Below are 24,542 nucleotides of genomic sequence, written 5' to 3'. Positions count from 1 at the left end.
TTTCGCGCGAGCTCAACAAAAACTAAAATATGCGTGCGCGCTCTAACTTTAACTGCACGATGAATCTAACGTAATTACGTGACCTCTCGTCTATTGACAAATGTATAAAATCAGATGATATCCATCCAATGAAAACCCCGATTAAATGAATCGGTTGTTTTTATTATTTTCGTGTGTCGTGAAAAAAATATGTCACTAAAATAATGTCAGAAGAAAGGTTGGAACACGTCAAAACGAAGAAAGGAGTTGCGAGTGGAAAGGGTTAAAGGCGAGTGCGAACGAGTCGCGACTTCATTCCCCCCCCCCCACCCTCCTCTGCTAGTGTCTCTCGACTCCGACGCGGTTTACGTAAGAAAGGTTACAATCCGCTCCTTACGCGTCTCTCGCGGCAGGATATGTGTTCGTCCATAGCCAGGGAGACAATGAAAGTCGGCTCTTCAATGTTTCCTTCTAAATTGATATTTTTATTCGCTACAGAGCGATCGGAATCGAATCTCCCCAAATGAAATACAACCGGAAGCGGTTCATCGATCGACAATTGCCCAGTTACTTAGCGGGAAGCCCGCGCCCGGAGAGGTTACGATCAACCGGCCGGCGAAATCCGCGGACGCGAAAAAACGCTATTTTTATCGGCGACGAGGCTTAGCGAAGTTGACTTTCGGTGGTGTCGTTCTAATTCAAGTATAAACACTTAGCGGACATGCAGAGTTTCTCGGAATCCGCCGATCCTCAACACACCAGAGGAAATCCCTGGGAAAGAGCCAATTTTATATCTCGCATCTTCTTCTGGTTCGTGCGTTTTTATATTTGTTTTTAATACCAAATTAGACTAACACGCGTCCCTAAAATAGACATTTCGATAGGCATTTAAAGATTTTAACTCGAATGACAACTACAATTTCAACCACGTAGTCTTAGAATCAAATTAAGTACAAACCAGTATTAAAAAAAATTATTCGTAAATATTATTTACTTTGGCCGAAAATAATTAGTTAAAAATAAATTTCATTATCCACGTTATAGTTATACAGAATTATATAAGGGGAAAAAACGGGTATTTTTAAACGAATGTAATTACCTTAGCCCACTTTCACAAATACAAATTATTTTGTACGAAATGCAGGTGGGTTTTTCCTTACTTTCTTCGAGGATATAAAAGAGATTTGAACGAAGACGATTTATACGATTGCGCCCTTCAAGACACCTCAGAATATTTAGGGGACAGTCTACAAAAGTAAGTTTCCAAACGGGTAAGCTGCCCTGCTTTAGAACTAGCGCCAATACCACTCTTTCATTTTTAACACTTGTTAAACTAATTTTAAAGTACAGCTAAAATAAATCTACGAGTGAAACATATACACATATTGATTTTTCAAAATACGTTAAGGAAAATAAATAATGCGGTGATAAATATTTCAGTATAGTCACTTTTTTAGCTATTGCGTCGGAAAAAGATTGTTTAAAATCAATAAATATTCCTATCCAGTATAATTTCTACATTTTTCTTCGATTGGCGGAGTAATACACGCGGTAAATTTCGAGCCGTGATACGGTCACTGATTTAAATTAAGTTGATTTAAATCGTGATTAAAATCAAAATTTAAATGAAGTAATTTATTTTAAATCACACAACGTATTTCAATGGGGAATACAAATTGGCAAAAACTTGGTTCCTTAAAAATTAAAACACAGAAAATTTAGCAAACTAAAATATTAAATATAAATTAAATTTAATTAAGATTTCATTCAATTCAAGATTAGCTAACTGATCAAAGTAAAATATCCGTTAGTTATACAATGAAACTGCCATAAATTGTATAAAAATCCATAAAATCAAAAAAATCGTTTGATTTGATTTTTATAAAAAAAAAAAAAAAGTGCCAGCCCTGCCAGAGGATGTAAAATGTATAAAAAATATGCACTTCAGTATTTTCTTATTTAAAAATGATATTTATTTTTCCAAACTTTTTATAAATATCTGATGTATTTTAAAAATCAGTGGTTCATATGTTTAAACGCGTACTGATATATTTCATACTTCTGATATTAATAATAAAATTTGGGGATAAATATTAAATCGAAGGCTTTTGAGGGAAACTAAATATCGATTTAAAAATCTGGGCAACAGCTGGAAGTTTCAAAATGCATTAATATTTATAAGATAATATTTACCGTTTAGTATCGGTAGATTTCAAAATTGCGCAGAAAGGTTAGGAAATAGGAAATAAAAATTGTCGTAATACATAATTGGTATGAACTATCACGTGCCACGGGAACTTTTGAAATACTTTGACAGCGCTGACAAATTAACTGGACGAAATGTCAGCATAGGGACGTGAAACGGAGTGTACACATAGAAAGAGTCAGCTTAGAGCATAGCGCCGATTCGATTTGTGTCGGCGGCGCGCTAAAAAGTAAATGAAAATATCGGCGACGGCGGCGTTGGATCGGCGGTGCTAGGCTCTACGTCAGCTCCTTCCCCTACAAAAAGCAAATCAAACCCGCCAGCTAAATCATTGGTTGCCTAAAACTAGTGTTGTTAATTTTCCGGAAAAATAAAATTCTAAAATTTTCCAGAAAATTTTCCGCAAATCGGAAAAATAATAAATAATAATAATCAGCTAGGCTACCTTAGGCCCAAGTCATCTAGCGACTTATAATGCCTTTAAACAGGTGGCCGGGTTACAATGCGTAGGATTGTGGTGGCAAGCCCTTCACGCCACGCGAGCCAACAGCTCCCTACACTAACTATTACCGTTAACCTCGACAAGTTTTTATGGGAAGGGGAAACATAAATGACTTTCTAAGGGTTTTTAATTTTTTTCACTTTTTTATCGATATAAAATGTCTAATAACAGTAAACATACTAGAAAACATTAATAGTGTTACATCTTAGACCAAGATTGGTCTAAAGCCTGGTTCACACGATGCGATTTTGTCGTATGCGACCGGTCGCACGCGACAAATTTTCAAAGATCGTGTCGTATGAAGGGGTTTTATTAAGTCGCGTGCGACGTTGACCGAAAATAGGTTGGAACCTATTTTATCGCGCGCGACGGGCAGCTTTGGTAGTATTAAAAGTGGGAGTAAACGGGAGACATTCCTTTGGAAAATTTCTAAGTTTCTTCCACGCGACGAAATTCTATTTTAGCATACGGGCCGGGGCATTTGCCTCTTCTTTCGACGGGTTTATGCTAGCATAAACATAAAATGTCCAAACAAAATGGTCAAAATGGGAATTTATATTTCATTTGGGAGCATGTTTCTGGTATAAGCAAATGGTTGAATGATGCGATGGATTCTCTATTTGGAGGCTACGACTTGTTTCATTTATGGTCATTGCTTTCTTCTTTGTTATCGTCGCGTTGTGTGAACGAAATTCTGGTGCGACCGCGTTCTGAATCGCGTACGACAAAGAGTCGCGTACGATAAAATCGCATCGTGTGAGCCAAGCTTAAGGTTACATTGTTAATCAGTTTAAAGCTAGTCTAGAGGTTTAGTTTTACTTTGAGATTCGAAAAAATGAGGCGAAAACGTCGCTTTATTTAAATTTGCAAATAATATATTAGACTAATCTTGGAATGAAAACATTTTTTTTATTATTTTCGGAAAAATACGGAAAATTTTCCGACTTACAACACTACCTAAAACCCAAGATAATATAGATCTAGTACCCTAGATTTGAAATCAGTGCCTCGCGCGTAGTCAATAGCGTTTACCCAAAAAAAACGCCGTAGTAACCATGGTAACCAACTATAGATAAGACCACGGCCAACTTTGATGACGCGCTTTTCGTGACGCGTGGAAAGATACTAGCACGAATTTCCGCTAAATCGGCAGCGGGAATTTCGAATTTGACCTGTTTACGGTGGAACTTCAAAGTATACTGGCGCGCGTTATAAAACTTTAGAAAATACCGTCTATTGCTTTATATTTTAAAGCGATAATTAATTAATTAACATAGATAAGATTTAAAAACAGTTTTAAAAATATATTTTGAGAACTACAAGTGAGGCATACCAAAAACATTTCGTTTGAAGAGTTCAGGGCAAGTATAGAACGGGTAATGACGAGATAACCACGTTGACGTACTTATAGGGGCGATTTTGTGATTGTTTAGAAACATAATACTATATTGAAGCTTAAAAATTCTAATCTACATTCTATATTTATAGATCACTTTGAAATTTGCGTAATAGATATTTCTTAAATAGATTAATATATAATATAACACACGTAGGAACCTTAAGGAATTCAACAGAAAATCGGCGAAATTCGAAATTCCTGCCGCCGATTTACCGGAAATTCGTTCTAGTATCTTTCCGCCAAATGTACTAGATATTGGGCCTTTCTTAACCTGCAACTGAGTATAGCACCACAATGGAATTTAGACGATTGTAATTTAACAAGTTGCCGCGATTAAAAATATAGTCCGGCGCTAAAAATCGATCATTTGGCGATAATAGTACAGTAATAATATTTTAATATAAATTTAATATTTTATATAATTTAATCCTAATCTTATTTAATTCAATTCTAAAATTACACATTTAAGTTTACTGCCCTACAGAAACGCATTATCGACCATTTTTGACATTTTGAATGCTCCTCATACTAATTTTAGGGCGCTGATTCAAAATTTCAAAATTTGAAGTCTGTTTTTTTTTTCTATTTGAAAAAGCAAAAACGCATTAAAACGAAAAGTTACGAAAAACTTGTTGAGGTTTACGAAATAGTTAGTGTAGGGAGCTGTTGGCTCGCTGGCCTTGCAGGGTTTGCCACCACCTTCCTACTCATTGTAACCCGGCCACCTGAATTAATGGCTTCAAAAGTCGCTTGATGACTTGGGTATTAGCCTAGCTGATTATTATACTCCGCAGAAACGCATTAGATCGTTATTAACCAATAAGAGTTTTCATATCGTATAATTTCGTTTGCTCTAATTTTTTCAGCGTTAGTCGTTGTCATATTTAGATTGAGGACTAAAAGAATCCCCTAACAACTAGTTTTAAGTACCTAAATACGGTACAAAAATCGATTTATCTCGAAATGACATTTTTGGAGATAATACGTTTCTGAAACGTAACGCGTTGGGCAGTTTATCCTTCAGCCCCACTAAATATAGGGGCTCATAATACTAGAACAGACAACGGCGAAGCTCTTTATATACTCTCCCTCCAAACCCTGGGAGCCAGTTTGTAGATATCCAAGGGCTGCTATACCAATTGGCAGGGCCGTTTTAACCCTTCCGTAGGCCTTAGACAAAATCCCTCATTTACCGAGGCCCTATTATATGGAATCGTAGGCCCTAATGTCTCCTAAAATTTTCGTAAGCCCTAGGCACTTTGCCTAGTCTGCCTTATGGATAAGGCGGCCATGCCAATTGGTCTTTCTATAAATTCAGCTAGGCTTGCCGAACTTGTTTTCATGTCGCTCTTACGTCAGGATGTCGTAGCTTTATTAGAATAGTTTTGACACGCGCGGTTTGCACGCGCACGTGAAAATCCGAGGTTTATCTCGCTTTAAGCGCGTGCTCGTAATATTACCAAAGTTAAAGCAGTGACGTAGTAGCTACATTTAAACAAGAAGGCCACGTTAATTTATAGAAACATCTATTGGCAATGGCGTCAAACAAAACGAAATTTATGAAATCTGTCCCATTATAAGAGTTTATTTTCGGTGCCATCTATGTTGCGCCGGACTAAAAAACGTTAATTCCCAAGGTCATTAGAAACGTTCGGAGGTTCACGCGAGGATCCTTTATAAAGTTCTAGAGCGGCAGTGAGAGAAACGAGGAAGCTAGCTGAGTTCTCTAGTTCACTTAGCTTGTACGTGTATTGTTTGTGGTGGAAACCTGGACGTTCTTAAAAGTACAGGTGATGCAGCTCCGTAAATGATGATGGCACCCACGGACGAACTACTGAAGGACACTTACGTCGTTAAGGTGGATGCACACATAGCCTTCGCGCGCGAAATTTCGCTTGCAAATCGCGTCGCGTCGCGTGACTTAAATAGAATGGAAGTAAGGGCGCATGGGCGCGTGCGCGAAAATTCACAGGCGAAATCGCGTCGCGTCGCGTGACTTAAATAGAATGGAAGTAATGGCGCATGGGCGCGTGCGCGAAAATTCACAGGCGAAATCGCGTCGCGTCGCGTGACTTAAATAGAATGGAAGTAATGGCGCATGGGCGCGTGCGCGAAAATTCACAGGCGAAATCGCGTCGCGTCGCGTGACTTAAATAGAATGGAAGTAATGGCGCATGGGCGCGTGCGCGAAAATTCACAGGCGAAATCGCGTCGCGTCGCGTGACTTAAATAGAATGGAAGTAATGGCGCATGGGCGCGTGCGCGAAAATTCACAGGCGAAATCGCGTCGCGTCGCGTGACTTAAATAGAATGGAAGTAATGGCGCATGGGCGCGTGCGCGAAAATTCACAGGCGAAATCGCTTGCGAACCGTATGTGTGTTTGGGCCTTTAGTTCGTGATTTTCTAAGCAAGGCGCGTTGGCTCTGACTTCAGGGGCAAATAAAATGTCACGTGACGCGGGAATTTCCACGTGCCTCCGTCTTCGAGCATATATTGAATCTTAGAAGCGCTTTTCTCTTTTCAATGATTCCACGCGTTCGTTAGAGACGTAAAGCTCACGTCAGTCACGTGACTTGGACACGTGATATCCTTTAATCCTTTAGCGCGCGAAGAAAAATACTTCTAAACACGAGTCGTACTTTGCCGCCAGGAGATTTTCCTCGATTGTGCCCCCCCCCCCCCCCCGGTTTTTCGATTGTGGCACCCGCCCGTTTTTCGATTGCGAGACGCCCCCCTCCTTTTCTCGATTCGTCCAAAGAATATAGTCTAAATTCTTTGATTCGTCCAAATGGTCCTTTCTCCACCTCCGACTTCGGTCCGGTGTGGGCTGGTAACTGGGGGCCGGGCAAACTGGCCGTCTCGGCGGATTGAGTTGCCTGCTGTGGGGCTGCGGGCCTCCGTATGAGGGCACGGCGCCCATCTCCCGGCCTTTTGGGGTTCCACCGGGATTTCCGGTGCCAGCTGTGCCGGGTTATGCGGTCTGCCGTGTGCCCGCCGTTCCCCTTTAGGCGCTCTTTCCAAAGGGCTAGGCTCTCTACCTTTCTAGGTAGGGTGTCGGCTGGCGTTGCCAGAGCATCCGCGCTCTTATTCCCATTGCTGTGTGTGAAGTGGCGAGTTGGTCGGCCCATTGCTGCACCTTCTGCTGGGTTGAGCGGCTTGCGTCGAAGGTGCGACCGTCAGTAGTAGGGTTCTTCTACCCATGTTGGTCCGGGCGTGTGGGCGCTGGCGTAGGGCATTTGATGATGGACCTCCGGTGGTGTTGTTTAAATCTTACCGGTACACCGGGCTATAAATCTGATGCATGTCCTTTTCTCGATTGCGGCACCCCCCCCGTTTTTCGATTGCGGCACCCCCCCCGTTTTTCGATTGCGGCACCCCCCCCGTTTTTCGATTGCGGCACCCCCCCCCGTTTTTCGATTGCGGCACCCCCCCCCGTTTTTCGATTGCGGCACCCCCCCCCCCGTTTTTCGATTGTGGCACCCCCCGTTTTTCGATTGTGGCACCCCCCCGTTTTTCGATTGTGGCACCCCCCCCGTTTTTCGATTGTGGCACCCCCCCGTTTTTCAATTGTGGCACACCCCCCGTTTTTCGATTGCGGCACCCCCCCCCCGTTTTTCGATTGCGGCACCCCCCCCCCGTTTTTCGATTGCGGCACCCCCCCCCCCGTTTTTCGATTGTGGCACCCCCCGTTTTTCGATTGCGGCACCCCCCCCCTCCGTTTTTCGATTGTGGCACCCCCCGTTTTTCGATTGTGGCACCCCCCCGTTTTTCGATTGTGGCACCCCCCCCGTTTTTCGATTGTGGCACCCCCCCCGTTTTTCGATTGTGGCACCCCCCCCGTTTTTCGATTGTGACACACCCCCCCCCCCCCGTTTTTCGATTGTGGCCCCTCTCCCGTTTCTCGATTGTGGCACCCCCCCCCCGTTTTTCGATTGTGGCCCCTCTCCCGTTTCTCGATTGTGGCACCCCCCGTTTTTCGATTGCGGCACCCCCCCCCCCGTTTTTCGATTGCGGCACCCCCCCCCCGTTTTTCGATTGTGGCACCCCCCGTTTTTCGATTGTGGCACCCCCCCGTTTTTCGATTGTGGCACCCCCCCCGTTTTTCGATTGTGGCACCCCCCCGTTTTTCAATTGTGGCACACCCCCCGTTTTTCAATTGTGGCACACCCCCCGTTTTTCGATTGCGGCACCCCCCCCCCGTTTTTCGATTGCGGCACCCCCCCCCCCCCGTTTTTCGATTGCGGCACCCCCCCCCCCCCCGTTTTTCGATTGTGGCACCCCCCCGTTTTTCAATTGTGGCACACCCCCCGTTTTTCGATTGTGGCACACCCCCCGTTTTTCGATTGTGGCACCCCCCGTTTTTCGATTGTGGCACCCCCCCGTTTTTCGATTGTGGCACCCCCCCCCGTTTTTCGATTGTGGCACCCCCCCCGTTTTTCGATTGTGGCACCCCCCCCGTTTTTCGATTGTGACACACCCCCCCCCCCGTTTTTCGATTGTGGCCCCTCTCCCGTTTCTCGATTGTGGCACCCCCCCCCCGTTTTTCGATTGTGGCCCCTCTCCCGTTTCTCGATTGTGGCACCCCCCGTTTCTCGATTGCGGCACCCCCCCCCCCGTTTCTCGATTGTGTAAGTGGTTTTGTGTTTCTGGGAAAAAATAGATGGCGTTGAAACATGTCTCTTGCTGGTGTTGTCAGAAAAATATTTTAGTTAAGCTTATTGTACTGTTCAAGTTGAAAGCAGCGCGCGCGCATTTAACAAACGTACTCGCGCTGAAATATTAGCTTGTTACGTTTGAATTTTACTATTTTTGAAGAAAGTCGCTCACCAAGAACGTAGCGACTTCTCGCGTCAGTTAGGCTAACTACTTAAAAATACGGTTTTAATTGAACATAAAATTTGTTCGTTCGGCTAGCGGTGCCATTTTCAATCGTAAACTAGATTTATGTCAAACCTATGGAGAGCAGTTTTAATTTTAAACATCGGTTCACTTGTTAAGATTTTTTAAGGCCGCCAGTTTCCAAATACTATAGTTTGTAAAATATTTAAAATTAAATATTAAAAAGAAATTCGAATATAAATCTTCAATCATGGACTACGTAAGGTTTCTAACAAAATAATGCAAAAAACCGAGGTTTAATATCTTAATTATTGTAAAATTCGGGAGTGTCGTAACACAGTCAAAGTAGAAAACAGTAAACAAAATCTTGTATCAAGAACTAATATATATTTATCCGACTGTTGTTTTTAGTAGACGACTTAAATCAGAAAGTTCTAGTTTCGTACTTTCGTTATTGAATGTCTCTTGTTATTCATATTTAATTCGAAATAAAATATTATTTCGCGGGTTTTCACAGATTTTGCGCTGTTAATTATACTTTAAAAAATTAGTTTTAATCGTGGATTTTTCTAAGTGGTTAAAAACCGGTGATGACATCCGGAATTGCAATGATTCGGTGATGCAAATCTTCGATGTTCTCAACGGACGTCACGTAAACTTTTTCTTGTGGGGCTTCATCAAAGCACAAGTTTACGTGACGCCCGTTGAGAACATCGAAGATTTGCGTCACCGAATCATTGCAGCCTTCGAACTTGTCACTCCTGATATGATCCGACGCTCGTTTCAAAACATGCTTCATCGTGCCCAAACATGTATCGCGGCAAATGGAGGTATCATAGAACCTCACTTGTAAAATTCTTATGTTTATTCGAATAAAATGTTAAATGGACGCTTCAATAAAAGATACTCGGTTTTTACTCCCCTCTCCAAATTCATCTGGGAAGGAACTATTTCCGGTCGGTCGGTTAAACGGTTAGAATGGCTAGCCAAAAAGTCATATTTAAGCCAATTGGAGACGCGTTTTTGGCCTCATGAGAATTTTGCGTCAGATAAGAAATGCGTCGGGTCAGGTGTATAAGGAACATACTAATGTTGATTTTCGATAATATATTTTAAGGTAAAATGTATAATGTTACTTAAACTAAGTATAAGAAGATAATATTATTATTATTAACATCCTCTTATGGTATAAATAATTAAAATTATATGTAATATTTTTATATTACTGGGCAATTTTAAGGCTTCTCATGGAGGCAGAGTTAATTCATTTCGTATAAAATTATCTTTCGGAAAAAGATAAAATCTAATTCCATTAGAACTAAACGTATTACCTTTGCAGTACGGTTTGCAACAAGTGTTTCCTTTTAACCAGATAACTTTTTTGGCATGTTAAGGCTTAGCAAAAAACCGATCTTATGTTCGAGAAAAGTTTCCAGCTTTCTAATATTTCAACAAGCACTTTATAAATAGTAACTTATGAGTCCTGGCTGTCGGAAATATTACTTCTTGGCAATTTCTGAGAAGATGTTTTATTTAAGCGCCTATTAAATTTTTCGGACATTTCTTTCATTTACGTACAAAAATGCGTAGGCTATTGGCCCCTATGGACAGCTTGTTTTTTTCATCAGCTCATATCTTCGTGAAAAAGTGTTCTTTTCCAATGAAACCAATTTCTTCGAACAATTTCGACAGCACTCTGCATTTTTCTCATTGAAATGTTTTTTTTTAGCACCTGCCGGTAAAAAAATATTTTTTACAAAAACGCGAAATTATTTCTGATTTTTCTGAAATTTAGGATTTAAAGCGATCCCACACTAGAAATATTACCCTGAAATTTCGCAGCTCTATCTCTTGCAGTTTCTGAAATAAATGCCCAGTCAGAGCAATTCAAAAAACCCTGTATTGGAAGTGTTGATGTTCCACACCAAATACCCAAGGTTCTATTCCCTTTAACTTACGCCACCGAAATATAAATTAAATTTAATTATAAAGTAATACATCCCAAAAGCTTATTCTAAGTCTCAACTTTTCCTTGAAGGTCTGATCCATAGTAAAAACGTTGATATTTTATTTCCAATGAAGTTCATAGGGGTATATTGAGTTATTGGGAAGATATTTTCAAGGGAAAACTACAGTTTTCAATAAATTTCTGACTTATTTCAAGTCAAGTAGAAGTAATACCCTTCCAAGGAGCTCACAAAAATGGGGAAAAAATTCATTTCATATAAGGGTAGTAAATGTAAAGATTGTGAAATATCTAAAATGCATCTGCAGCGGTGTTCGGGTTTTATGGACTGAAAAAAATAAACATTGTTCATTTCCGTCGTCCTTTTTACAACACTGGTTGCAATTCAAATTTAATGGGTTATTTGTATGTCCACTGGTTCAATTTCTCTTATCATTAATTTTGAACGACAGCATTTCTACGTAATTACAGAAGTATATTATACAACCCATTTATACATATACCTTCACAAGCTCAGTGCGTACTCCAACTGAATATTAAAATAACATTTCACGTTTTAACTAGCTAAGTATATATATATATATATCTTAATTGTAAACAATATTTTCCTTAAGCTGGGCTTTCATTAGGGATACACCGATATGTGTACAGCCGATATATCGACTGATATCAACAAAGTGATCTATCATAACAGTAGTGTATATGATAAAATCATAAAAGACGGTTCAGTGCACTCTGCACTGTCTTACCATTTTATTCTAATTTTTCACTAAAAGAAGTTTGCAAGAACATATCCGAATATGCCTCTCTTTATTTTACGTGATACATATTTTCTACCACAAATCAAAAATATTTAATCGAGAATTTTCTTATTTTTAAATTTTTCTTGAAAATATTTTTCTTATACCAGTATTGGCCAATATCGGCTTCGCTTAAGCCGATATTGGCCGATACCGATGTTAGAAAAATAGGCCGATATATCGATACATGTCTAGTTTTGATGGAAGCTTTTAGCGTGTATAAATTTTGGCGTGAGCTAGAAATAGCTCAAAATAGACGCTAGCGCTACTAGGTTTTCAGTTTTCATCCACGCTTGCATTTTGCGCTAGTTGCGTGCGCTGGCGAAACTAGACTAGCTTCTAGGGTCGATTAAATCCTTCTAGATATTTTCACACACAAGCGAAAGTTTCCAGCATGACGTCTGCCCATGTGACTACATTTAGCCAATGGAAAACTGGTTGTAGAATGTAATTTGTCACGCATCACGAGGTCAGCGTGTTACCGGACAAGGTTTATTTGTAATATTTACTAGTATGACCAGTAGCTGATCCATAAACAAGAAAAACTAAATAGAAGGGATTTATAAGAGAGAAACCAATTATTTGGAATCGACAATGACCGATTTAAAAATTACGTTTTTGCGCGTGACAGTACTTTTACATTGTGAGGTATAGCAGGCTTATTTACCTGCTTTTATACTCTAACATGTTTTTATCTGCGTCACGAGCGCCAGTTATTTAAGTGCTTTACTTGCACGCGGGTTTCGGATTCCGAAGGGTCTCGCGACTGCAGCGCGTGCTCTATAGCTTCAAGAGCTACAGCTAAGTGACGTGGACAAAACATGACCTCTCGACCTTATTTGTCTACATTTGTACGCATACACGGGGAAATGCAGAGGCCACTGTGAACGCAACACGATAAAAATCGACGGCTATGAACACGGAAAGCGAGTGGGTGGCGGCTTCAACGCGAATTTAAAAAAAAATATGACTACGCAAAATTAAAATATCTCAATCTTTTCGTTTACACTCTACAAGCTACCATCTAGGAGCAACAAACACAGCACCCCACACAAGGAGAACGCAGCTAGCCTTTAAACACGCTAACGCAGTGTTGTGTACGGAAAGGGGGGAGGAGACAATTTCCTAATTTTCCCATTCCGACGGCAACATTTGCTAAAGCGTCTAAATAATGAAAAATGTACGCAAAAAAATGCACGACTTTGGACGGGTTGCGTTGTCCTTGTGTGGGGTGCTGTGTTTGTTGCCCCTAGCTACCATGCTTTAGAAAACCGGCACAATGATTATTTTTCCGAAAAGTATTTTAAAGAAGAAACTGCAAAGGTACATGCAGGATCTTCTGACGGAAAGGTCACCGTATCTCGGTTTTCTGCGCAAATCCTTCGTCAGCTTCAGTTCGGAAACAATTTCCGTGGGATGTTGTACGCCATCTATATTGGTACCTCAAAGTAGTTTTTTGGTACCAATATAATTGTTTTGTTTTGCTGAATTATTTGTATTAATATCCTATTATTTATTCAGTATTTTATATAATCTATTTAAATGTTAAGGTTTAATAATCTGCGTACCGTATGCGAGCGACCGTATGTCACAATCTTAATTCAGTCTACCATAATTTACGGGCTAAAAATCATATTAGTTCCAGTAGCGGTAGTTAGATGGCACGACCCGAACGGGTTTCCAATTTTTTCTATGACAGTTAGACCTGCGCTGACCACTCAATTAAAACACATTTTAATATGGACACTTGTCTATAAGAGATATACAGGATGTCCACTAAAAACAAAAAATTATAAATAACTGAAAAACTTTTTTTTGTTTTTTAAATTTCCAATTTACATGAAACATTCCTAGCGCAGAGTGACATTTAATAGTGTAAAATTGAATGACCTTGAACCATGTCTTTAAGGTCATTCAATAACTATCTCGAGAACCATGTCTTCAAGGTCCTTCAAAAACCGTTGTGTTTACAGATTTGGTTCCACTTAGAAAGTTGTTGCTCGCCATATTATTAGTTCAAATAACTTTTATTTGACCAAATTTGATTAATCAGAAGCCAAGAAATTTAAGTTTTGCGAGAAAGAATAATTAATGCCTTCCGTGACATTTCAATAGACCCACGATGAAATTTGGGGGGCCGAAAATTAACATTTTTACCTGGCAACTCAGCATTTGGACGGAACATCCGCTTCCTTACTTCCGCCTGTATATTTCAATGGCGGTCACGTGGTACAAAACGTCACAAACAGGATGTTCCGTCCAGAGGTCTCACTTAAGCCTCGTCTGCGGCCCCTCTTTTGTTATGGGTCTATTTAAATGTTGAACAACACCATAAACTCCGTCGTTAAATGAGCTCATCATGTATCGTAGCCGACGGTGGCATAATTGAACCGTTGGAAACTATACAGTATTTACTTGATTTAGTCACTTCAAAACTAATCAGATTTTATTATCAAACACTGAATTCATTAACCTTCAAATGCTCGGCTTCTGATTAATCAAATTTGATCAAATCAAAGTTATTTGAACTAATAATATGGCGAGCAACAACTTTCTAATTGGAACCAAATCCGTAAGCCCAACCGTTCTCGAGATAGTTTGTGAATGACCTTGAACCATGTCTTCATGTATTTATGCACTTGTGTTAATAATAACGATATCTGAAAGGTTGTTTACTTTCACCATAGAGAATGGGACAAACAGTTGAAGCGAGAGAAGAACGGAAAAGGCAAAGCCAGCTTGAAGAACGCCGTGCTCCAGGCGTTCGGCACCACGTACGCCTGTTCCGTCCTCATCTGCCTGTTCGAGGTACGGATCACCTTCTCTTGTCCAAAGGGGACGACACTCGTCATTATACAAAGCTTCTCGTAAATTATATACACGGTGTCCGCGTGAAAGCGATCGGGGCTAGCTAATAAGGCAAAGGTTTTGGACAATGTAAACTTTTAGGTGACCTTGAGAACTCCGTACAGTTGATGGCCTTTGAAATATCATATGCCAAATTTTCCGACAGATTCCAACAGTAGACCGGTTTCGCCCTTTTGAGGCTCATCAGTACTGTGTAAGAACTCTGGCTTTACTCGGAAATTTGCCGATATCAGTAAAAATAATATACATCCAGCGACCCTCATGCAATAATTGGTGAAGAATTTCACTATAAATTGCAAAGGACTGCTCACATATAGGGCACCCTGGATGTATATTAGACCTTTGAAATGTTCCGAAACTGTTGCCATGATAACAGTATAAAACCAGATCTTTTTGGACTTCCTTATGGTAGATTTACGTTGTGCGTGGAGTTCATATTTAAGCGCGCGCACATTTCTAGAGCTTAAGACTCAGTTTAAGCTAGGAGCAACATACACAGCACCCCGCACAAGGAGAACGCACCCCGTCAAAAGTCGTGCATCTTTTTGCGTACAGTTTTCATTGGTTAGACGCTTTAGCACCTGCTGCCGAAGGAAGGGGAAAATTCGGAAATCCCCCCCCCCCCCCGCCCGTAAAACTTTCGGCGTAATGAAATTTGTACACAACACTGCGTTAACGTGTTTAATGGATAGCTGCGTTCTCCTTGTGTTTGTTGCTCCTAGGTTAAAGTCCGTTTGAATGCCAGTTTTGACCAATGAAATTGAGAGAAACTCGATATGGCAACTAGTTTCAAACGTTAGCGTGAACGCGGCTTATAGGATCCATCCATTGAAAGCTAATGGTTCTAGAAATACTTTTGATTGACTTTGAAGACATGGTTGAAGGTCATCCCACTTTTCATTGTCCAATGAACCCCTGTCTCAGGAAAGTGAGTCGGAGGATTCCTTTTTGTGGCATTTAAAGATTTTGTTTCGCTTTTTGATATAAGATAATTTATAGTTATTTAGTTTTTAAAAGAAATTTAATAACATAAGCATGATGTTAATGATATTTTCGAACAACAAGTTAGTTTGATGGCGGTAAATACGATGGAAAACGCGTCTGTCTCAAATTCGAAAATAACTACCTACAGAAATGAGTGTTTATAATGTCAGTTTTGTTTCTATTCAACAATTCATCATTACATATTCATAAGTTTCTTTTACTGTTGAAATAGTTTCAAATTTCAATAGGCTTTGGCTGGTATACGGAAACGACTAGCGGCTGTGACATTTCCAAAAGACTAACGAGGAGACTACCCGAGGTGATAATCACCGATTTGGTTGAAACTAGGTGGGTATGTAGACCTTATGGTAACATGAAATTTCACCAAGGGAAAAGTTGCAATTGGCATTCGTTTTTCCATGGCAACCGAAAATGTTTTTGACAACACAGTCTGTATATTGTCCCATTGAACATAACAATTGATCAATTTTTACATATTTTGATCAAATTGACCAAAATTCATCAAAATATCATAAAATTCATTTCATTTGTCAATTTTGATCTATTTTTTTTTTGGTTTTGAAATTTGAAATATTTTTAAAATATTTCGCAGGGGGTAGCGCTCAGATTCCCATGTTATTTTCAATGAGAAAATTTACATACTGTGTTGTCAAAAACTTTGTCGGTTGCCATGGCAAAACTAATGCCCATTGCAATTTTTCCCTTGGTGAAATTTCATGTTACCATAAGGTCTACATACCCACCTAGTTTCAACCAAATCGGTGATTATCACCTCGGGTAGTCTCCTCGTAAGTACTAGTAACAAATCGGAGCAAGCTGCAAGTCGTTAGCCAATTTAGGATTTATTTGGTCCTTGGCGAAACAGCCATCTTAAAAAAATTGAGCGTTTAGAGGATAGAACTATTATTTAACTTATGTATAAAGAATGCGTTAATGTTTGTTTTAACCGAATTCGGATTGTTTTTTTCGTGGAACAGGAATGCTTCGCTCGCATCCTGCAGCCGGTGTGCCTCGGCTGGGTGGTCCGCTACTTCAGCAACCCGGAAAGCATCTCGAGGACGGAATGCTACTTGGCCGGCGCCGGTGTCTGCCTGATGGCCTTCTTGTCCGTTTGCACCCACCATCCGCTCTTCTTCAACTTGCTTCGGACGGGCATGAAAGTCCGGATCGCCGCTTGCACCCTCATTTACAAAAAAGTAAAACTTCCAAGTTGGTTAGATTTCACAATAATTCAATACTCAGTTGCGATCTCAGAAAAGGAAACCTTGGGCAAAGATATCAATACTTATTCAAGTATGCGAAGGAATTAAAAAACTCAACGATTCAAAGTACACTATAAAGCAAATTTATTGTTAAAATATTTTAACCATTAAAATAATTCAACTAAAAAAGGCGCGACATGGTTCGGCTTGTGGCGAGTACGCCGCCATTTTCAAACGCAGTTACAAATCTGTCGCGCCTTTTTTAGTTGAATTATTTTAATGATTAAAATATTTTAACAATAAATTTGCTTTATAGTGTACTTTAATCGTTGAGTTTTTTAATTCCTTCGCATAACTCTTACACTAGTTTGGAGTTACACATTGTATACTTATTCAAGTAATTTCGAATCTGCCTATTTTAAGTTTTTGTTTAACATCATTTCTCTATTGAAACTTTTCACAATCGAAGTTTGCAACCGAGCATAAAATTGGGGAGATTTCGATTAATCTAGTATGAGATAAGTCGTCGTTTAAAACAGCTTTCGATTAATCTATATCAAGATAACTCATTAGCTTAATATACATGTAGAATAAGATAAGTCTTATATTTTAAAGTAAATATTGATTATCCTAGTAAAGCGGTGTCCGAATGGGCGGCCTTTAGTTCAAATGAAAACATACTAAAATCTTATAATTAAAAATAACTACTATAAACAATCCTAGCTTGACCTTCAAAAGGCAATCTTTTAAATCGGAAATTTGGAACACCACTGATTTAGTCTAAGATAAGTCGTCGATTAAAGTAAATTAATTCGATTCATTTGTGTCATTTTGTTCTAGACTAATTTGTGTCATTTTGTTCTAGACTAATTTGTGTCATTTTGTTCTAGACTAATTTGTGTCATTTTGTTCTAGACTAATTTGTGTCATTTTATTCTAGACTAATTTGTGTCATTTTATTCTAGACTAATTTGTGTCATTTTGTTCTAGACTAATTTGTGTCATTTTGTTCTAGACTAATTTGTGTCATTTTGTTCTAGACTAATTTGTGTCATTTTGTTCTAGACTAATTTGTGTCATTTTGTTCTAGACTAATTTGTGTCATTTTGTTCTAGACTAATTTGTGTCATTTTGTTCTAGACTAATTTGTGTCATTTTGTTCTAGACTAATTTGTGTCATTTTGTTCTAGACTAATTTGTGTCATTTTATTCTAGACTAATTTGTGTCATTTTATTCTAGACTAATTTGTGTCATTTTGTTCTAGACTAATTTGTGTCATTTTGTTCTAGGCTAATTTGTGTCATTTTGTTCTAGACTATTTTGTGTCATTTTGTTCTAGACTAATTTGTGTCATTTTATTGTAGACTAATAACCATTACCTTTAGGTAATATACTGAAACTGTTATTTGACAACTAGACTAGTTAAGTTGGTTAATTTTAATTAACCAAGAGTTAAGGATTGCTGGTCAAACTTATAAATTAAAAAAAATAGAAAGTGGATAAAATACGTAAATTTTAAGAAATTTCCTTTGAGTGAAATCCCAAAAGTGAAGTACCCTTTGCTGATGGCATGTCATAAAAACGAACTATTTATTCAAGGCCTTCTGAAGCCGCTTTTATCAAATACGACCAACCCAACGTTTTTAGAGAAGCTGCCGTTTACACTACAGCATACGTACAATCTATTACATAGCGTACCAGCAGCTGTTCAAACAGACTTCGTTGTTCAAACAAATTCCTCCTTTGCATTCACTTTTTTTTATTTCAGGCTTTGAAACTTAGCCACGCCGCCATGGGGAAAACTACGGTCGGCCAAATGGTCAATTTACTCTCAAACGATGTCAACCGTTTCGATCAGGTACAAGAAAACTACACGCCTTTCATTGAACGTTTCACTATACATGCATTACATACATTACTATACAGGGTCTTTCAAAAGGTTATGCAAAAATGTTAAGGAGTTGTAGGGGATGAGTTGAGAAGTATGCCTGTTTTTTTCCCATTTCCCTACGATGAGTTAAAAGAGCGCCAGAGAGCTTGAAAGATTACGCGTAATCCCATTAGTACAGTAAAAAGTACGGCTCTGTACACCGATTACGCGGAGTGATCAGCCCCTCGGCTGCAACAAGCGCAAAACCAAACAGCAGGGACTTTAAGTACTGTTTAAGTAACCTTTTTTACGGTGGTTACATCGATTTATTTACAAAGTCCTCTTTTACCTATCACACGAACCCAAACCTTAATGTTCACATTTCCCTGCTGCTTGGTTTCGCGTTGTTGCAGCCTACTTCCAGGAGCTAGTAGGCCACACTTTGAAGCTCTCTGGCGCTCTTTTCACTCATCGTAGGGAAATGGGGAAAAAACAGGCATACTTCTCAACTCACCCCCTACAACTCCTTAAATTTTTTGCATAACCTTTTGAAACACCCTGTATAACAAAACGTGAAACCAAGATCTTTTTATGGAGAGGTATGTGCAGTGTACTATCTTTGCAAATTGCAATCCGTTCGCCAAAAGCGTACTCTGCTCCTGTCGAGGGGGAAGGAAGTAGAGAGAGAGAGAGAGAGAGAGAGAGAGAGAGAGAGAGAGAGGGGGGAAAATGTGTAACTATCTCGTGGCGCCATCTAGATATAATGATTTTAGTAATATTAGTTAACTAAAAATATGATTGGACTTAAACAGTGTATTATATTATATTATGTAATTTCTGTTTAAATATTATGATATTATTATAAATATTTTTGAAACAAAATAATTATATTGTTTCCACTAAATAATTTGTTTATATAAATTCTAAAATGTAGTTTGGGGTATCAGTATAGATGTAGCTAAAGAGCTCCGTTACCATTTTTCCCTCACCTGAAGCTGACGATCGGGTTGCGGACCTCTTCATAAAAAAATTAGAAAGCTAGTTGAAGTGACTAAGGATTATTTGTTTGCCGTATTACAGTCTGTGATATTTTTACCTTACTTGGTGGTCGGACCCATCCAAACCATCATTTCAATCGCCGTCCTTTGGCAGTACTTAGGACCATCTTGCATATCTGGTCTCCTGGTTTTAATTCTTTTCATACCGTTACAATCCTTTTCCGGGAAAATATTTTCTAAACTAAGGTAAAGTCTAACAATTAAGACGTTATATAAAACCAACTAATCATTAAAACTATTCTCGCTATACGTAATTTGTATCAACCAATCAAAATAACAGGTCTAAAACGGCAGCTCTAACCGATGAGAGGATTCGATTAATGAATGAAATCGTCTCTGGTATGAGGGTCATCAAGATGTACACTTGGGAACTGCCCTTCGCCAAGTTGGTTGACGCGGCTAGAAGGTAATTATAAGACGTCGGACAATATCTTCCCTTAAAGACTGGTACTTAATCCATTTAATACAAACAGACGGGAAATTAAGCAGATCAGATTCACTTCGTTGTTGCGAGGAGCCAACATTGCTTTGTTCTTCTCAGCCTCCAAAGTAATTGTCTTCGTATGTTTCATCACTTACGTGCTGTCCGGATACAAACTGAGCGCCGAGATCGTTTTCGTCTCCATGAGTTTGTACGGGAACCTGAGACTATCCATGACCCTCTTTTTCCCCTTTGCCATCGCGCAATGGGCTGAAGCAGCCATCTCTCTTCAGAGGATACAAAAGTTCCTAGAATTGGAAGAAAAGGAACAGTCGTCTCGCGTCAACACAATTGGATTGAAGGTCGACTCGGACAAATGTGGCGCCTGGATGAATTCCGTTTCGGCCAAGTGGACCGCGGTAGGTGCATCCCGCATTTCACCTTTGCACTTATAAAAAACCTTACTCTCATTTTAATTGAAACAGGACAATGACGAGTCCACCTTGAAAGACATCAGCGTGGCTGTTGAAGCGGGCGAGCTTTTGGCTGTGGTTGGACCCGTTGGAGCCGGCAAGGTATATCTCGTTTTACGCGCAACTGAGTTGGGAAGAGGTAAAAATGTTTATCATTATTGCCGCAGTCGTCTTTGTTGATGGCCATCTTAGGGGAACTGCCCAGCACAAAAGGAGAGATTAAAGTTCGAGGTAAAGTGGCGTTTTCATCCCAAGAACCTTGGGTATTCTCGGGTACTGTGCAACAGAACGTAACCTTCGGGTCGGCCATGGACAAAGACAAGTATAATCGCGTCCTGGAAGCCTGTGCCTTAGACAAGGTAATATTTATAATAGTTTTAGTAACTGAAGTAAACTTTATGTCCATTTTTGTTCGGCAGGACATAGAACAGTTTCCGTACGGAGATCAAAGTTTGGTGGGAGAAAGAGGAGTCTCCTTGAGCGGAGGACAAAAAGCCAGAGTCAATTTAGCAAGGTAATTGAACTAATACGGAGAAAAGCGATAGAACAGAGATCAATGGTTATTGAATGTATTTAAAGGTCCCTTTACATGGACGCCGATATCTACCTAATGGATGATCCTTTAAGCGCCGTTGACATCACGGTGGCCAAGCACTTATTTGATAAATGCATAAACGGGTACTTAAAAAACAAAGCTAGAATCCTGGTCACTCATCAAATACAATTCCTCAAAATGTGCCAGAAGATCCTGGTTCTCCAAGAGGGAAAGCTCCTAGCTATGGGCAGTTTCAACGACCTGGTCAATGAGGGAGTGGACATCATGTCTATGTTGGCCTCGGAAGAGAAAGAAAGCCCCCGCAAATCTAGAAAGGAGTCCGTCCATAGTACCTCCTTATCTCGCGAAGATCTAAATGGAAACAACTTCCGGCGCACCATCTCCATGTCCGCCACTTCCATATATCAATCGGTAACGTCTATAACGTCGCGTTTGGAAGAAGAAACGGAACTTCCGGTGATAGAAGAACCGGAAGCCCCCAAACAAGCGGAGGAAATCCGTGCCCAGGGGTCGGTCAGCGGTTCCGTCTACTGGAAGTACATCAAAGGAGGTGGAGGCCCCATCATGATATTCTTGCTGATTACGACAAATTTGGTAACGCAATTACTCTATACCGGAAGTGACTATTGGTTGGCCTTATGGACCAACGAAGTGGAACGTCAAAACGCGCTGGTTCTACCTCTAGCTAATGAAACTGAAATCAAACTCTTCAACGATACGACGATTATCTTCGAGGCGTCACCAACCGCGTCGAGTTTTTTTGTGGATGACGACACCAACGTGATCGTCTATTCCGGATTGGTCATCGGTTTGTTTTTCTTCTCGCTGCTGAGGACAGTCATCTTCTTCGTCGTCTGCATGAAATCGTCGGTCAAACTTCACGACACCATGTTTCGATGTATCACCAGGGCCCCAATGACCTTTTTCGACAATAATCCAATCGGTAAGTTTACGATTAAGTCGATGATGAGGAGATAACACACTGACGAATTCCATTTTAACCATCAGGTCGAATTCTGAATCGTTTCACCAAAGATCTCGGATTAATTGACGATCTACTGCCTTTTACCTTCTTCGATATGGTTACCGTAAGTCTAATTCCAGATAGACCCTCCTACCCCGATACACGCATGACTATAACCCCTTCCATATCGGAAACTACAATTAGACCTAATTCCTTAATAGATATTTCTGGCCTTAGTGGCTATCTTGGGCGTCGTAATCGCGGTCAGTCCTTGGTTGACCGTTCCAACCGTAGTCTTGTCGGTCGTATTTGTGGCTATTCGAAGATTTTACATCAGGACGGCGAGGGACGTCAAACGGCTGGAAGGCTCCAGTAAGTTAAACGACATGTCATTCAAAAACAAAATCAACTCTTATGTAAAGTTCGTAAACGATTTAAAAATACAGCGAGGAGTCCAGTGTTTTCTCACATCTCAACATCACTGTACGGCATCACAACCATTAGGGCCTTTGGAGTCCAAAAACAATTCGAAAAAGACTTTTGCACCTTCCAAGACACCCATACGTCATCCTGGTTCATATTGATCGCTACTGGACGGTGGTTCGGCGTTGTTCTTGATATGTTAACCGTCGCCTATATATCTTGCGTTACAATCTTCGTATTGGCACTGAATTCGGGTAAGTTATTTTCAGGGTGATTAGGACACCGGCTCGAGGACAACGTGACATTTGTCTATTTTTCATATTAGATTCGGCTGGAGGTAACGTTGGTTTGGCAATATCCTCGGCGTTAATGTTGACTGGCATGTTCCAGTGGGGTGTCCGGCAATCAGCTGAGTTGGAGAGTCAAGTAAGTTCATAGCCAGTATTCGACCAGTATTTGAGAATCACAAAAACCAATTACAAATTCAGATGACTGCGGTGGAAAGGGTATTAGAATACAGCAAGATCCCGCCTGAAGCCGAACTGGAAGCTTCCCCTGATAAGAAACCACCGGCGGATTGGCCGAAACAAGGCTCGATAAAGATGAAAGACTTCAGCTTGACGTACGCCGATACGGGAGACGTACCTGTACTGAAGAACCTCAATTGCCACATCGAGGGCGGCGAGAAGGTGGGTATTGTGGGACGAACCGGGGCTGGTAAAAGTTCCATCATCGCCGCCCTCTTTCGAATGACCGAACCGCGAGGAACTCTGACCATCGACGGAGTCAATACCCGGGAGATAGGACTTCACGACCTCAGAAGCAAAATCTCCATCATCCCGCAAGATCCTGTCCTCTTCACCGGCCCAATCCGCCGAAATTTGGACCCTTTCCAGCAAAGGCCCGATGAAGAGTTATGGAATGTACTAGAGGAGGTCCAACTGAAGGAAGCGGTGATGGAACTGCCCGGAGGACTGGACAACCAAATGTCGGAGGGTGGAAGTAATTTCAGCGTTGGTCAGCGCCAACTCGTATGTCTGGCCAGAGCCTTACTTAGAAGGAACAAGATCCTGGTTCTTGACGAGGCCACGGCCAACGTCGACCACAGAACGGACGCCTTGATACAAAACACAATCAGAGCCAAATTCGGTCACTGCACGGTACTGACCATAGCCCATCGGCTAAATACCATCATGGACTGCGATCGAGTTCTCGTAAGTCTTCGAGATTTAGCCAATACGGCGTTTGTAAATTACTAAATTTAATGAATAATTAATGAAACGCAGGTATTGGACGCCGGTCAAATACTGGAATTCGACAGTCCTTACCGTCTTTTGGAGGACGAGTCATCGAGACTGACTGAAATGGTCAAGCAAACGGGGCCGGCCATGGCTAAGAATCTGTACGAAGTAGCCAAAGAGGCGCGCAGGAATAAAAACGCCTTAAAAGAGACGGTACATAATGGAGGGACACCGGTCAAGTCAAACTTTTGACCAACCCGGCGTCTTAGTGATTATTCAGCGTGATCAAAAATCCCAGCAGCTTTTTTAGTAAAGACTGAAGAATATTTTTATTTTTCGACTGTTAGGATTAAATTTTATTAGTTATTTTCTGTTTTAAAGAGAAAACCAGGAACGATATTTTATTTATACGAATGAAGAGCGCGTAGAGTTGAATCTTGAATACTGTTTATGGACAATGTAAATAAATAAATTGAACGCGTTTTTTTATGAAAATAAAATTACTATCAGTATTGTTGAATATGGACACTCTTCTTTTACATTTTATTCGATATACATGTATGTACGTACAGTCATGCTTCCACTTTAGGGGATTTGATCCTCTTTTGTGGGGATTTGATCCTCTTTTGTGGGGATTTGATCCTCTTTTGTGGGGATTTGATCCATTTTTGTGGGGATTTTATCCTTTTTTGTGGCGATTTTATCCTTTATTGTGGGGGATTTTATCCTCTTTTGTGGGGATTTTATCCTCTTTTGTGGGGATTTTAT

At 40.4% G+C, this 24,542-nt stretch overlaps 1 protein-coding gene across 2 annotated transcripts; it reads left to right on the top strand.

Moving 5' to 3' along the window:
• The first annotated feature begins 216 nt into the window (after nt 1-216).
• LOC149951945 (ATP-binding cassette sub-family C member 4-like) lies at nt 217-24,294 on the top strand. 2 transcript variants are annotated; one of them, XM_090168405.1, is made up of 19 exons: nt 217-348; nt 478-789; nt 1,124-1,234; nt 14,380-14,500; nt 16,543-16,761; nt 18,537-18,626; nt 19,719-19,882; nt 19,977-20,102; nt 20,170-20,536; nt 20,603-20,692; nt 20,758-20,949; nt 21,010-21,104; nt 21,170-22,089; nt 22,155-22,234; nt 22,332-22,482; nt 22,557-22,787; nt 22,859-22,959; nt 23,022-23,747; nt 23,820-24,294. In XM_090168405.1, exons 2-19 carry the CDS (start codon nt 701-703, stop codon nt 24,024-24,026), a joined length of 4,080 nt encoding a protein of 1,359 aa, XP_090024531.1. In that variant the 5' UTR covers nt 217-348; nt 478-700; the 3' UTR covers nt 24,027-24,294. The 2 variants fall into 2 exon arrangements, with proteins under 2 accessions (XP_090024531.1, XP_090024530.1); XM_090168404.1 differs by having other exon boundaries at nt 228-357.
• Nucleotides 24,295-24,542: the final 248 nt, after the last annotated feature.

The sequence above is a fragment of the Leiobunum rupestre genome, chromosome 3, assembly GCF_980474605.1.
Source record: "Leiobunum rupestre chromosome 3, qqLeiRupe1.1.hap1, whole genome shotgun sequence".
NCBI classification, from domain to species: domain Eukaryota; kingdom Metazoa; phylum Arthropoda; class Arachnida; order Opiliones; family Sclerosomatidae; genus Leiobunum; species Leiobunum rupestre.
The sequence above is the reverse complement of the archived record's forward strand: the minus strand, read 5'-3'. Positions and strand labels throughout refer to the sequence as shown.

Bases quoted from the DNA above. Each gene is read 5' to 3' on its own strand.
- LOC149951945 (XM_090168405.1), top strand. From the start codon at position 701: ATGCAGAGTTTCTCGGAATCCGCCGATCCTCAACACACCAGAGGAAAT. The intron at 16,762-18,536 runs GTAAAACTTCCA...TTTTTATTTCAG, and splicing joins GCACCCTCATTTACAAAAAA to GCTTTGAAACTTAGCCACGC. The intron at 22,960-23,021 runs GTAAGTTCATAG...TTACAAATTCAG, and splicing joins CAGCTGAGTTGGAGAGTCAA to ATGACTGCGGTGGAAAGGGT.